Genomic DNA, 14,901 nt, shown 5'->3' with positions numbered 1-14,901 from the left:
ACTGATGTTCTGATGCACTTTTTTTCTTTTCTGGACTGTCAGGAAAAGCCTGGCAGTCCCGACCTGAAAAAAGGAACAAGCATTTGCAGTGCAATAGGTCTCGTATTCATTTGAGTTTGAGCTATTGGCATTGTAAATGACAATGCCTTTTATTTATGTTTAGGGCTTAAAACCTAAATAAAAGGCATTGCCATTTACAATACTAATAGCCTAAACTCTCGCAAATGCGAGACCTAATGCATTGCAATAAAGGGTCTTTTCGACCGCTTGTTAGATTGTAACTATCAGAGGAAGAGATAGGCCTGCAACGTCTTAAAAGTAGTGATAAATAGTGCAGTGAAGAAGATGTGTAAGTGTTGTAAATTACACAGACACAAAGTGTGAAGTAAAAGTTACACATGATCTGAGCTATAAATACTAACAAAGCGCTCCAACACCTTTCACTCTGTGATTACACTGTCACAGCTCAGGAGGAAGAGCAGAAGGGGCGGTTATTTCCTGCCCATTCCGCGATTTGAGTGTGCAGTGTGGCCTTGCGTAATGTCATTGCTATCTTTGGCCTAATAAAAAACACTTACGCTGTAGTAGGGCCCTGGCTTCACCTCATGGTGCAGGGCAGGCTGTGCTTTATGTCAGGCATGGAGGGAAGCAGGGATGGTCTCGGCTGCAGCTCCAGCCTCGTACAGTGCCCCTGCTATTACTAGTGATTGAGAGGCGCTTAGGTGGTGGTATTGGTGGTGGTGGTATTGGTATTGGTGGTGGGGGTATTTGTGGTGGTATTGGTAGTGCTGGTATTGGTGATGGTGGGATTGGTGGTAGTGGTGGTATTGGTGATGGTATTGGTATTGGTGGTGGTGGTACTGGTTGTGGTATTGATATTGGTGGTGGTACTGGTATAGGTGGTGGTGGTATTGGTGGTGATATTGGCAGTATTGGTGAAATTGGTGGTATTGGTGGTGGTGGTGATATTGGTGGTGGTGGTATTGGTGGTGGTGATATTAGTGGTGGTATTGGTGGTGGGGTATTGGTGTTCGTGGTGGTATTGGAATTGCTGGGGGTGTTGGTTGTTAGTGGTATTGGTATTGGTAGTAGTGGTATTGGTGGTGGTAGTATTGGTGGTGATATTGGTGGCATTGGTGGCGGTGGTGGTATTGCTGGTATTGGTACTGGTGTTGGAGGTGGTGGTGGTGGTATTGCTGGTGGTATTGGTAGTGGTAGGGGTATTGGTATTGGTAGTAGTTGTATTGGTATTGGTATTGATGGTGGTATTGGTATTGGCAGAATTAGTGGTGGTGATATTGGTGATGGTATTGGTGGTGGTATTGGTGATGGTATTGTGGTAGTGGTGGTATTGATGGTGATGGTATTGTGGTGGTGGTATTGGTGGTATTGGTAGTGGTGATATTGGTGGTTGTATTGGTGGTGATGGTATTGGTGGTGATGGTGGTATTGGTATTGATGGTGGTATTGATATTGGTGGTGGTGGTGGCATTGGTGGTGGTGTTATTGGCAATGGTGGTGGTGGCATTGGTGGTATTGGTAGTGGTGGTAGTGGTATTAGTGGTGGTGATGTTGGCTGTGGTATTGGTGGTGGTGCCGATATTGATGGTAGTGGTGGTGGTATTGGTGGTGGTGGTATTGGGGATGGTGGTGGTATTGCGTGGTATTGGTGGTGGTGGTATTGGTGATGGTGGTATTGGCATTGGTATTGGTATTGGTGGTGGTAGTAGTGGTATTGGATTGGTGGTGGTGGTATTGATGGTGGCATTGGTGGAGATGGTGGTGGTATTGGTGATAGGGGTGTTCGTGTTGGTGATACTAGGGGTGTTTGTGGTGGTGGTACTGGTGGTGGTGGTGGTGGTTTTGGTAGTGGTGGTTTTGGTGGTGGTGCAGGTAGTGGTATTGATGGTGGTGGTATTGGTGGTATTGGTGGTGGTGGTATTAGTGGTGGTGGTAGTATTGCTGGTGGTGGTATTGGTAGTATTGCTGGTGGTCGTGGTGTTGTTGTTAATAAAACTGGCTTTTGAAAACAACCCGTCCTGTGGCTTTAGTGCAGATGACATTGAACACAGATGTGCTGTTGTCAGCTTCAGCCCATTAGCACACGATTATGTGCTACCTGGAATTCACATGACTTAATTTGCTAATCATTTCTAAATCCATTTTACTTGGGGGGTTGAAACAGACACGAGATAATGCCGGGTTAAAGTGACTGAAAGCGGGCGCCCGTGTTACGGGGGTCGCCGTGCTGCTTAAACACAAGTGGTTTCAGCTGGAGCAGCAGCGCATGTCCGGCCTGAAGTATGAGAAACTGAATAAAGTAAATACTGCTTACAGACTAAAAACCAGGTCCTGTGTAACAACCGAAGTAAAGGAGCCAGTCGCCATGGGAGGTTACAAATGAAGACAAGTCTAAGGAGGGACTAACAAGTCTATTAACGAATCGGAAGGCAGAATTTATGAAAGACACTGACACAAACCAATGAAAAATATGGGCGGAGAGTGGGAGAGGCTTATTTCCCATACTCTAATACAGCAGTCTCGCAGAGTGAGGAGTACATGCCAGCTGCCACTAGGCTCGACATAAAAATGGTTTCACACCCTGGAAGAAATCTTTCAGGGTGTTCGGATCATTAATATTTTGGTTTTCAAAAGCAAACTCTTGCTCTGAAAGTTTGATATGAAAAATAAAACAGCTAGCTGAGCAGATGCATGAACCACAGTGGACACTCACTCTGCAAAAGTTCAATGTTTTCAGTGTCTTCCTCTGAAGACATTGAGGTCTCTTCTAGGAAGGCATGAATCTCTAAATATGGTGGATGATAATCCATCAGGGTGATGTTCGTATCAAATATTGTGATTTTATGTATATGTTGATATCAGTAGCTTTGCTATTGTTGTGACTACTTGCTAAAAATACATTTACTCAGAAAATATTTTTTCATGTGACTTATACAAACACCACACATTTTTGAGTGGGGGTCATTCACAGTTGTTTGTCTGTGACTTCTCCTTGAGGGTTAAATGTCCTTAGGCTTTACTGGGGAAATACGTCACTCCTCCCACTAAAAATAAGATCAGTAAACAAGCATTAAAAGAATACAATGTAACATTTGGTGGCTGTGAACCCTATATATCTGGAGTTACTGAAAGGGGGATCTGATTTTCTGCCCCTTCAATTTTGTTGAAGCCCGTGGTTCCACAAATGGCATCACCCAATGCTACCCGGTTCTTTTGACTGGCCATTCCTGAAAGTTTCCTTGGTGCAGTATGAAGCCTCTCAAAGGGTTCATATGGCAACGTATATCCATAGCAAAACGTTTAAAACCGTAGTACACAATACATCAACCACTTCCTCCATATTCAAATGAAGTAGTTCATGGGTGGGATCTCGTTTCTAGACGTAAAGCAAGAACTGTGATTCACCTTGTCTGGGCAGTTCAGCTGTGGCGTTTCTTTCGTCACAGATTTATGAGAGCTGCGAATGAGCTGGAAACACCTCCAGACACAATTCATCATGAACATCTGCAGGAGAGAGAACACAAACAGAATTAAAAACTTCCATCAATTATTTTATTGGCATAAATTAAGTACCAGAAAAGAAATATCAGCAAATTCTATGGCATGCAAGCGCAGCATAAATGCATAGTAAGATATCAATGCTGTTTGCGATACATGTACCAATACCAAATGCTACTAAAATATAAGAAAGGAAGTGAAAGGATGGAAAGAAGTGAGGAAATAAGCCATACATTTAGAAGAAAAGAAAAGAAAAAAAAACGACAGGAGAAAAAAGAAGGGAGAGAAGATGAAACTAAACTACAAAGCAAGGTAAAGAGGCCAGGGAAATGGATCATTCAGATGAAGCCCAAGTATAGTAATGCTGGGGTGGGGAGTGCAGTGACAATGACAAGACAGAATCAAGAGTCATGGGAAATTGTGAAGGGGTCATCCTGCAGAAAGGGAGACCATGTGAGAAGAAATCTGCTTTGACCATTAACTAGTAAATGGCCAGTTCCTAGGACGGGGTTGGGAACATTTCCGTGAACCATTCCTCATGCGACTGCAGTTATGGAGAACGCCAATGTCATATAATACAGATCTTGGCAGCTGCAAGGGCAGTGACGAGCAGATGATAGGCATGGTAGAGCATCTCAAAAAGGTCCGATAAGTCATGGAGGATAATTAGGGGTCTGGAAGCGGTGAGGGCAAATCCATGGACTCCCGGAGTGTAGACACCAGTGCTGTCCAGAAAGGATGAATGGCAGGACAATCCAGTAATATGTGAAATATATCACAGGGCGCATAATCACATCGCCAGCAGGCAGAGTGAGGGAGCAACCCTGCAACCAGAAGCTGTGCTGGAGTTCAGTGCCAGCCCTGAAGAATCTTAAACAGACTGAACTTGATCCGTGCTTCCCGGATCAGGGCTTCCAAGAGTTCTACCCTGTCCCACTCGTCATATTACACCTGCAGGCGGGCCTGCCAGGTCGTCCTCAGACTATCCAATTGCGGCTGGGAGTAGAGGTGGCAAATCAGAAGAAAGTAGAACCCGACATCACACCTTTCAATTGACCCCAAATATTAAGATAAGAGAGCACCAGGGAACAGGGGATGGTCCAGGGATGAGGACTCAGTTTGCTCAGCAGGCAATGAGGTAATTGTGTGTAGCACCATTGTTGAGCATGCAGCAGGCCTAATTTGTCCTGTAGCATCACAAAGTACTTGAGTTCGCCACCAGAAATCAGGTATGTGAGGATTAGAATACCAGCTCTAAGCCAGGGACCCCAGTCAAGTATGCCCCCAATGCAAATACCAGTATTGTTACAGAGGGGAGCCTTGTCATGGAGATGCGCATCAACCGAAAGAGCTTGTGAGCCCGTATCCAGGTGGTGTACATGGCTTTCAGCACAGCTGAATCCGGTGGCTGGGCCAGGATGATAGAGGACCTGTAGTCCCAACAATGCCTTTTGGAGTCCACATTCGATTACAATCCATAATGGGGGGTCTTGGACTCAAGGGTGCATGTACACCATTTGGGCCCAGTGCAAGGCTAGACAATAATGCTCTGTAGAGGGCAGGCCCAATCCTCCTGCTAATTTATGGGCGATAAACTTCCAGACTGCCAGGCGAGTTCTCTCTGAACACCAAATGAAGGCCTTAATGGTCTTGTCTATCTGACGGAGGAGGGTATTAGTTGGGGGAGCATGCCCAACACATGCGTGATTTGGGGTAGGGTAACCATTTTCACTGCTTGAGTCTGTCCTTAGAGAGGGAGATTCAGGTGTGACCACTTCATGAAGTTCAATTGCATTCGCTCTATAAGAGGGTCCACGTTATCCACTACCATGCGTTCCAGGCCTCTGTTAACTAGGATGTCCAAGAACCTAAGGCAGAAATTCTTCCACTAGAGTGGACAACCGGCGACGGCAGCAAATGTGGTGATTTGTGACAGAAGCAAGATACTTCTGCAAAAGCATCAATGATTTCTAGCACTGCGGGAATGGAGGAAGCTAAAGCTGATAGGGTGAGTATAATGTAATCATCATACAAATAAGGTGTTGAGGGAACTCCAGGCATAGGGATACCTATAATCTGGTCTGATTGGCGTAGGGACGCCGCTAAAGGCTCCACCTCAAGGAGAAATAACATGGGAGATTGTGGACAACCCTGAAGTGTACCCCTGTGGACTGGGAAGGGATCAGCTAGAAAGTCCCCACAATCGACCTGTGCTGAGGGGGAATCATAGAGACATCTCACTCTGGAGATGAAGTCGCCACCGAGAGCAAATTTTCAGAGTGCGGCAAACAGGTAGTCCAATTCTATCCTATCAAATGCCTACTTGGCATCCAACAACAGCGCCAAGGCCTCATCTGGAAGATCCGTTGCTAGCCAGACCACATGAACGAACGTGCGAAGATGATTACGGAATGAGCGGACTGGGACAAAGCCTACATGCAAACGGTGAATAGGAGAGGGGAGGACCTGCTCGAGGCAAGCAGCTTAAATACTGCCAAGTATCTTGACATTTCTATTGATCAGGCATATGTGGCCATAACTGTCGCAAAGAAGAGGGTCTTTTCCTGGTTTGGGAAGGACTGAAATGAACACCCTGATGGAAACTAAACGCAGGAGCCTGTGCGATCAGCCTCAACGGAGGCCTCATTGAGAAGATCCATCACCTCGGATTTGGTCCATTTGTAGAACTATGCCAGAAAGCCATCTTTGGCTGGGGCTTTATGATAGGGTAGATCAGAGGTGGCCTGCTGAATATCCTCTTTAGTGATTGCACCATGAAGCAGTTTCCTACCTTCCTCGGAGAGGCGCGGTAAGTGAATACCATCCAAAAAGGCGTTCATCTGCCCTGATCCCTGGACAATATCCGGGCAGTAGAGGGTCCTACGGTAGAATGTGAATGTGTCTGCAATTTCCTGTGGCTTGGTGACTAACACCCTTGAGTCTGTGATGATAACAGGAATGGCCATGCCCTCCTTCCTCTGACTGAACTGCGGCGCCAGTAGCCTTCCCTCCTTCTCTCACTGTTCGTATTGCCAGTATTTCAAACTCTGCAGCGCATACTCAGCTTTGGAGTTAAAAAGAGTATTGAGGTCCATACGTGCCTTTTCCATTTCACTTCCATTGTAGGTGCATCATGAGAGGAAGACATTATGAATTCCAGGAGTGAAGTCATCAGGTGAGGCAACAAATCGAATTTTGCTAATAACCAATGAGCTTGCATAGCTTTGTGAAAATGAACGCCACATCTGGCACACTCAACTATAAGGGTAAATCATGTCACCAATGACTAGCACGTCACGGATAACAGGCACTAAAGGCATTCTATTGTCATGTTAAATATATCTAATTGCTTACCACCGTCTTTCAGTGACCGGTACTCAATAGGCATTTTTTACAGTTTAGAAAATACTGCTCCAAGAGTGGAAATAGCTCATTGATATCTTGAAAGACATTGCATTGTTTATTTTCAGAATGCCAATACTCTTCAAGGTCTCTGGGTGAGCTGGAGTTATTCAGTTTTTTGGACGGATTGCCAGGTTTGATGAACAGCAAATGAAATAAAATTCAATGCGTGTCAGAACTTTGACCTCCGAAACAGAACAACCTCGATCAACCACTATTTCGACATCTCTCATTTACTATATAAATGCCCACAATTTCCACCCCTTTTCCTTGACTTTTATGGCCTCGACTTGAAATAACATATGTCACATAGTATTTAATCCTCTAATTAAATAATGTATTGTTGCCCCTCTTTTTACATCCCCATTTCATGTCATTCTTCATTTTCCACATGAGCATTAAAAAATATATTGCATAGTCTAATTGAATCAATAATATTTATAATTGCAATTATACAGCCCTTACTAACCTTGACAAGGCATTCAAGCACTTTCTGGTGGGTAGCACCTCTGGAACTCAAGTTTAGTGGTTAGTACAGTGGTTATTGGTTATTATACTTATCATTTATTGTTTGTGATTGGGATAAGACTGGTGCTCTCAAGGATCCATGTCAAGGCTGTACTCTAGTTTCTTTGTGGTTGATTAAATTAAGAGGATCTATTGGTAGTCTACAGTGGAGGGTTTATGATGTTCAGATGAGAGTTTTCCGCTTTGAAGCTGGCATCTCATTCTACATGCTGGAACTGTGTGCTGCTTCCTCAGTGTAAGGTGTCAAAGACAGTGCAAAGGCCTATTTTGTTGCTGGCCAGCCTTGTCAAATAAACAAACTTTCAGAACTTTGCAACGTCTGTTTTGCTGCTCTCAAAAGGCGCTTTTGTGAGGTAACTGGAAACATTTCCAGGTGGCAAGAAAATAGGTCAGGAGAGGAAAAGGGTTGTATGTTTATAGAACAAGTAAATAAGGACAGCAGCTCAGGGATGCTACCTGGAAATGCATGTCTTTCTGTAAAATGTCCCTTATCAATGCAGCGCCTGTTTCTCCTTTATAGCACAGTTGAGGCAGGCGCTGAGTACGAGTTTATCCAGCCAATGGTCTGTACTACTTTTATAAGTTCACATTAGCTCCTAAGGTGTCATTAAGTTGAACTTAATGGAAGTCCACAAAAGAATCCATTGCCAACCACCAGATTATGGAGCCTTAGAACCTGTAGAGATGCAGTGGAGGAGTGTTTAAAAAGGGGATTCAGGCCAATTGGTCGAAAGATTAATAAAATACATGAAGGTTGTAGTATCCACGTTAAATGCAGTGGCTAAATAGGACTAGTAGCATTTGCACTTTAAAGGAAGCCTCTCCGTGTGTGTCAGTTAGACTGGACATAAAGCTGCCAAAGCATATTGTCTAGAAGATATACTCACCACATATGAATGGCAAAGATAAGGATGTATGTTGGGTCAGCAAGTGACCATGCGAGACTCCCTCTATTATCTACTCTATCTAGGTGTATAAGAGCTCGTGGAGGATCAATTAGTACTGTCTATTTCATCTGTTTTTCACCTATTTTTATCAAACTGTCCGTGTTCTTAAATTTTTATATTTGAGACATGTATTTTTGGGCGTGCACAGTGTAAATTGACAGCCTTAAAGGGGTCGGATGATTCTTACATGTGAATTACAAAGATAAGGATGGGTGTTGGGTTCGCAGGTCACCATGTCAGTCTCTTTTTATTATGTGATCTAGTTAGAGGCAATATAGATTGTGGCAGACCAACTAGTCATGCCTCTTTCTTTCATCTGGTATGTACTTATTTTGATCAACCTGTCAGGGTAATCAGATTTTTGACATTTGAGATATGTATATTGTATGCTTCGCTTTTATATATTCCTTAGATTTTATATTCTTTGTTTCCCATCGGTATTGACTATCCCGTGAAGATTTGCAATTTTAATTAATCGAGTAAATAAATGATGAATGAAGCCTTCTGCAAACTATGAGCTTTGTGAAATACTCTGAGGTCTGAACTTCCTGACTTTGAAGGCCTTCTTCATTAGTTGTATTGGGAAGGCAGGGGAGAGAGAGAGGAAGATTCTCATGGAGCTCTGCAAGTGCTGTCGTGGAGGCAGGAAGATGCAAGGTGCAGAGAGTTACAGTGGAGCAAGTTGGCAGCAGGAGCTAAGGAACGTATCAGGATATCAGAGTTTTATATCTGGACTGCAGAGAGTACTGCACAACCATTTTTATGATGAATGCTCGGCAGCTTCCCCAACAATAAAGTTTTATAGAAACCATAACCAATCATCCATTCACTGACAACGTCAAAGGGCTGGTGGCCAGTGCCAGACATATTACCTTTGCCAATATTTCATTTTTCCTGCTTTCTCCCCTTTGTTGCTGTTTTCTATCTTTCTCTTCCTACTTCTTTCTACATTTTCAACCTTCATTTCTCTTATTCCAGGTCAAAGTCTGCTGATGAAAAAGAAGTCTCACACCCAAAAACCTGATCCCCGGTTCACAAATGGCGTACGCACTTGTGGTGGAGGCCACACAGTAGTGGTGGGACCTCCGTGCTTCATTAACCCATTGTTGGACCCCAGTCACGAGTGTGGGGCCTCCACCACAAGTGCAGAGGCTATCCACACCACCAGCAAACACCTATGCAAAATAGGCACTAGTTAGATGCATGGCAGATTTCTAGGATAATCCGAGATTACGTGAAAGTGTTTTTATTTACAATTAATTATGTGTAAATTCACTGCAGCGGTATTTTATCTAATAACTGCACACGTCCTGCCATCCTGAACCTACGACAGACACCAATGGGTTTGGACTCTGCACTGATTCCCACAAACAGTTTGCCTTCTATAGGAGAGTTTTGTGGCACGGCATTTAACTTGCATCCCCAAGATATCTCTGTAGCAGAGAATCTGCTGCATATAGGCAGGGAGGGATGGAGAGTTTTATGGAGGGAATGTCAGAGATATATTCACCCACCCCATCATCTGGGTAAAGCCCAGCTTCATCATAATCTGCACACTGTCTTCACACTTTCCAGTCTGCAAATGTATATGTTAATGTAGCTGTTTTTTAAAGCTTTATTATCCACACTGAATGCACCAATGTACTATCCAAGCTGTTATCATGTGTTTTTATCATAATTTCTTTTTTGTACGGATGATATATAGGCTCTTCGAGGCGGCACTTCATGAAGGAAGATACGAAAATGGCAGTGATGAACAACTTTCGAGTGCAATTAAGGAATATGCATAGAGTGCAATTATGGAATATGCCTAGAGGCGCCTGCAGTCAGAGCCGGCTTTAGGGCAGTGCTACCGGTGCAGCCGCACTGGGCGCTGACCATTGCTGTGTTTAGCTATAACTAAAAACTCCTGTGGCAGAGTTACTTGTACGTCCAGTTTTTAGGCAGCATTAAAAATATCAAGATAGCTCTTGTGATTAATGTTCCTGCTAGAGCGAAAGATCAGAGTTTTGTCTAGTCGCAGTTTTGATTTACCATAAAGTAGCACAGAGTGTTAATAGGCCTAGTGCAAAGAACGCATACTGTGCAGATCACAAATCTGTATTTTATGTGGATAGCTGGTGGATTACTGCTTTAGTCACAGAGATCATTTTGTTACCTCTGTTCATAAGATACAACCCTAATATAGAACAGTGACTGTTATGAACTGTCGTCAAAGAGCTGCATGCAAACTGCATAAAATAGGTTAGGTAGGGAGTTATGTTTTTCTCCAGTGTTTCATTATCTATTCCTTTTGTAGCTGAAAATGGTTTGTTTGAGAAGATATACATTCTTTTTAGCAAAGCCAGCACTTTAAACCAAATGAAATGTATGTTAGAGGGGCTATGGAGAGAGGAGGGGCACTTGTGTCCGGTGGTAGTGAGCGAACTCGAGGAGGAGGTCGTGGGGGTGGGGGGGAAGTGGGGGCACCAAAGATAAATTTTGCATCCGGCGCGAACAGCACTAAAGCCGGCCCTGTCTGCAGTGTTTTAGTATGCTGTATAAATGCCCTCTGGTAGTTGGTCAATTTCCTTTTGTCCATTTTTCCTTACAAACTAAGGGCCAGATGTAGGTAGGGAAAAGTTACCGATTCTTATTTACCGAATGTTACCGATTCGGTAAATAAGAATCGGTAAATAAGAAGGGGGGAGATGTAGGAACATCCAGATGTTCCTTTTACCGAATCGGTAAAAATCGGTATTTACCGATTCGGTAAATACCGATTTTGACAAGGGTGCAGGGGGTGTCACTTTGACACCCTCTAGCACCCCCAAAAAAGGTTCGTAGGCCATGTGGCAGGCATACCTGCCCTAAGGGCAGGTCTGCCTGTCATATGACACAGGTGTGCATGCACACATGTGCATGCACACCTGAATCGGTATTTTACCATCAAATTGAATTTGATGGTAAAATACCGAATTTGTAGGGCTTGTGGGACTCAGAAGAGTCCCACCTACATCTCAATTTTACCGAATCTGTAATAATACCGGTCGGTAAATTTACCGACCGGTATATTTACCGATTCGGTAAAATTACCGAATTGGCCTGTTTCCTTCCCCCTACATGTCAAATTCCTTTTACCGGTCGGTAACGGCCGAATTTGGCCGTTACCGACCGGTAAATCCCTACCTACATCTGGCCCCTAATGCTTTGAAATAGGGTAGTCAAAGTATGATGCACGAAGCAAGGGTTCCCATAACATAAAGAATACAATCGATTTGTAGTGAATGGTGCTCGTGGTTGCTGAACCACGTTCTACCTTATCGCCCTCAAAGGGGTAATGTTGACTCAACTGCCCCAGAAGTCAAATCTTAAAGCGGATATACTTGGCAATTCTGTGAGCTCACAGCAGTATTTGGCTGCTCTGTTTCCAAGGACAGTGGCAACAATAACTGCCCTTAATTCACCTAGACCCATGAGACCTGGCATGGCAACCATGCACACAAATCTCACATTCAGTGTACACAAACACACGTACAGAACGCTGTGCACTTTTACCGAACAGACAGTCTATAAGCAAATCCTGGTCCTCGCGCCCCTCAGAGGCACGAGGCAACACATTTGCATTGGCAGCCAGAAGATGTATTCCTACGAGCCCAGAACAACGGGGCAACGCACATCCCAGCGGGGCTGCAGGGCTAAGAAGCAGCGCTTTTAGAAGGCACGTGCTACGCAAATACCAACTGCATCGCATATTTTGTAAGGGTTTACGAGGGAGAAGTCGCGCGTGCCTGTGGCCGACACGGCCATGTTGGGGGAATATTCTAATGTCTCTGCGTGCCTGGTTGCTGACCTGGCCTGCTGCTCGCACACTGCTGTGATTCATGCAGCTCTTGGTGCAGCATGGCCAGGTATGGCCAAACAGCCCAGATGCCAAGGAAAACCTAATTTGCAGCCCCTCGGTTCCATTCCAGGGTAAGGATGGCACTCGGCGTTCTGTCACTTCGCGAAACACAATGTTCAGCCAACATCCGCCCTCCGTTCGTTACCTGTGCCCTGCACAATCACACTGGTCACTCACGGTGAGGAAGCTGGAGCAGCCAAGAGCCTCAGATAACCTTTGGAATGCAGGTCACCTTCGCTGTCTACTACAGCGCGAGGCTGTGGGCGGGAAGGGAGATCCGCGCGCGTCTCTGTGCCTCTGCCTGACTGACTGGCTGCACCTGTGCGGTGCGCGAGCACAGCGTTCTACAATGCGCACATCTGCAGCTAAACGTGACAGATTACTGCCGGTGTGCGTCATCTCGAAACCGTTCCGCGTGATATACAGGTATTTCAAGCGACTAAGACTTTCGTTTTTTGTCACCTAAAGCTTTTCATTACAGATTCTCTTTACTAACTAAAAGGAAAATTAAAACACATTTCAATGAGGCCTTCCAAGCCCATTTGCTTTCATTTAGAGAGAGTTTGCAGGTTTTCAGGTGTAACGGTTAAACAGTACTGATGCCTGTTCTCCCCTCCTTGATTCCTTGCACTGTCTATCACGCACGAGGCAGTGTCATAGCTATATACTTTTTTGTTTACGTTTTTTATTAAAAAAATCCTGTTGTATTGATAACTTTTCATCATGCGCCGCCCATATCTGTTTGAAAATGCGGAGAGACACGATAACAAGAAAGGCACAACTCAGGCAGCATCACACTCTAAATAACTGCAGCACACGCAGCACCAGTGTATCTCCCCCGCACACGGGAGCACAGGAAAAGTAAAGCACAAGCAGAAGCAGTGCAAGCTTCCCTCCCATACACTGAGCAATTGCATCATAGGCCCCGGCCGTGTAAGATTCCCCCACGCAATACAGGTTGGGGCACACAGGTGCATTTTGATCGGCCTAAATCGTCTTTTGAGAGTTAGGATTCGAGTCTGTAGAAGTACAAGTGACACAGTCCACCAGTAGCGTGAGTGAAAGGGTTGTACATTATGACCAAAGTGCTATTCTCAACTAGAGGTGGAGTGCTCTTCTTAACAGGCACTTTCCTCATACATGTACAGGTAGAGTTAACTCGTTTAGGCAAAATGATATCCATATAATCCAATTATTAAATTATTTATCTCCTCCCTCAGCTCCTTGGTGAGATGTACTAGATAGACACTGGCAGGCATGGGCTAGAGTGGTTGTCTCCCCTGGAATGTGTGCTATCTTCCTCTCATTTGGAGTTGGATTGTGTTCCTATAAGGAGACATGAAGCGCCCGTGCAGTGCCCTGCATTTGCACCAGAGACCGTTGCTTTCTGCCCAGCAGACATCTCAATCTAGAGCCTAGCTCTGATGACTGCCTACCACCATCGGCATGGCACAGCAGCATGACAACGTCCACAACAAACACTGTCCTATGAATCTAGGCTCACTAGGTATTCAGTACCACTTCGTGGCTGCCAATCCTGACATCCAATTCTCCCATGCCTGGCAACCTGCCATTCCCTTCGTTCCTAACCTCCAATAATTCAAGGATGGAAGAATTCCATAGCAGTTTAGGATTTAAAGGTCTCTTAGTTATGCTTGTCTTCTCGAAATTCTTGTGAGATCTCCAGCATTCCCCTACTTACCCAATTAGGCTTCTCCAGAACTACTGTTGCAGGAGCTGGTTTAATTTATTAGTTCTCTCAGCTGATATTACCTATAATGTATCTCACACTTCTCGTGCACAGCAGTCCATAGGGAAAGTCAGTGGAAGAAATACACTGGTGAATTACTAAGTCTATAAAGAAGACCAGGTCCTTCTTGCACTGATCTGTGACAAATTAAAAATAGGGTGTTGAGGCTGATCCCTACTGAGAACTCTTTTGATGGCTTCTTCCCATATTCAGAACCCAGCAGAAGCCCTCACTTCACCTCGATCAATGGTAGTACCTTTCTCCTGCCAACATTGCCGATTCTCCTGCAACGCAGACCACCCGCCCTCCCCCACGTAACCCAGCCCATACCCACTGACAAAAGAGAAATCCAATGCCTCCTCATCAACTCCAGATCACTCCACAAACACGCCACAGAAATCTGGGACACTATCACCTCCCCCACCCCAATGTCATCTTCCTCACTGAGACACGGCTCAACCCCGTTTCTGCACCAGACATCGCCACTGCCACTCCCAGCAGCTACAGGATCATACACTGAGACTGAGTCCAAAAATACAGAGGTGGTATAGCAATCATCCAAAAAGAGTCCCTTCACTGCACAGCAGCCAACAATGACACCACTCCCAATATGGAACACCTCAATTTCAAACCCAACACAGACAGCAAGTCCACCATCAGAGGCACTATCGCATACAGACCACCAAGACCACACACCGCCTTCTGCAAGGACATCTCCGACTTCCTACACCCCCAGAAATTCTCTCTGAGACCTTTATCTTCCTTGGAGACCTCAATTCCCACATTAACAACCCAAGTGATGCCAACACGTCAAACTTATTAGAGATCGTGAACAACCTCGGCCTCACCCAAATCATCACCGACCCCACGCA

The 14,901-nt window shown here is 44.9% G+C and overlaps 1 protein-coding gene across 1 annotated transcript in view; it reads right to left on the bottom strand.

The window, feature by feature from the left end:
* The window catches only part of LAPTM5 (lysosomal protein transmembrane 5), a 169,040-nt gene that overhangs the window by 17,641 nt on the left and 136,498 nt on the right, over positions 1–14,901 (bottom strand). Inside the window, exon 7 of the mRNA XM_078682518.1 lies at positions 3,427–3,525. Coding sequence (XP_078538644.1) covers positions 3,427–3,525 — 99 coding nt within the window. The remainder of the gene's footprint in view (positions 1–3,426; positions 3,526–14,901) is intronic.

Source organism: Lissotriton helveticus, chromosome 3_1 (genome assembly GCF_964261635.1).
Source record: "Lissotriton helveticus chromosome 3_1, aLisHel1.1, whole genome shotgun sequence".
In the NCBI taxonomy this organism is placed as follows: domain Eukaryota; kingdom Metazoa; phylum Chordata; class Amphibia; order Caudata; family Salamandridae; genus Lissotriton; species Lissotriton helveticus.
This window is presented reverse-complemented; position numbering and strand designations above follow the sequence as displayed.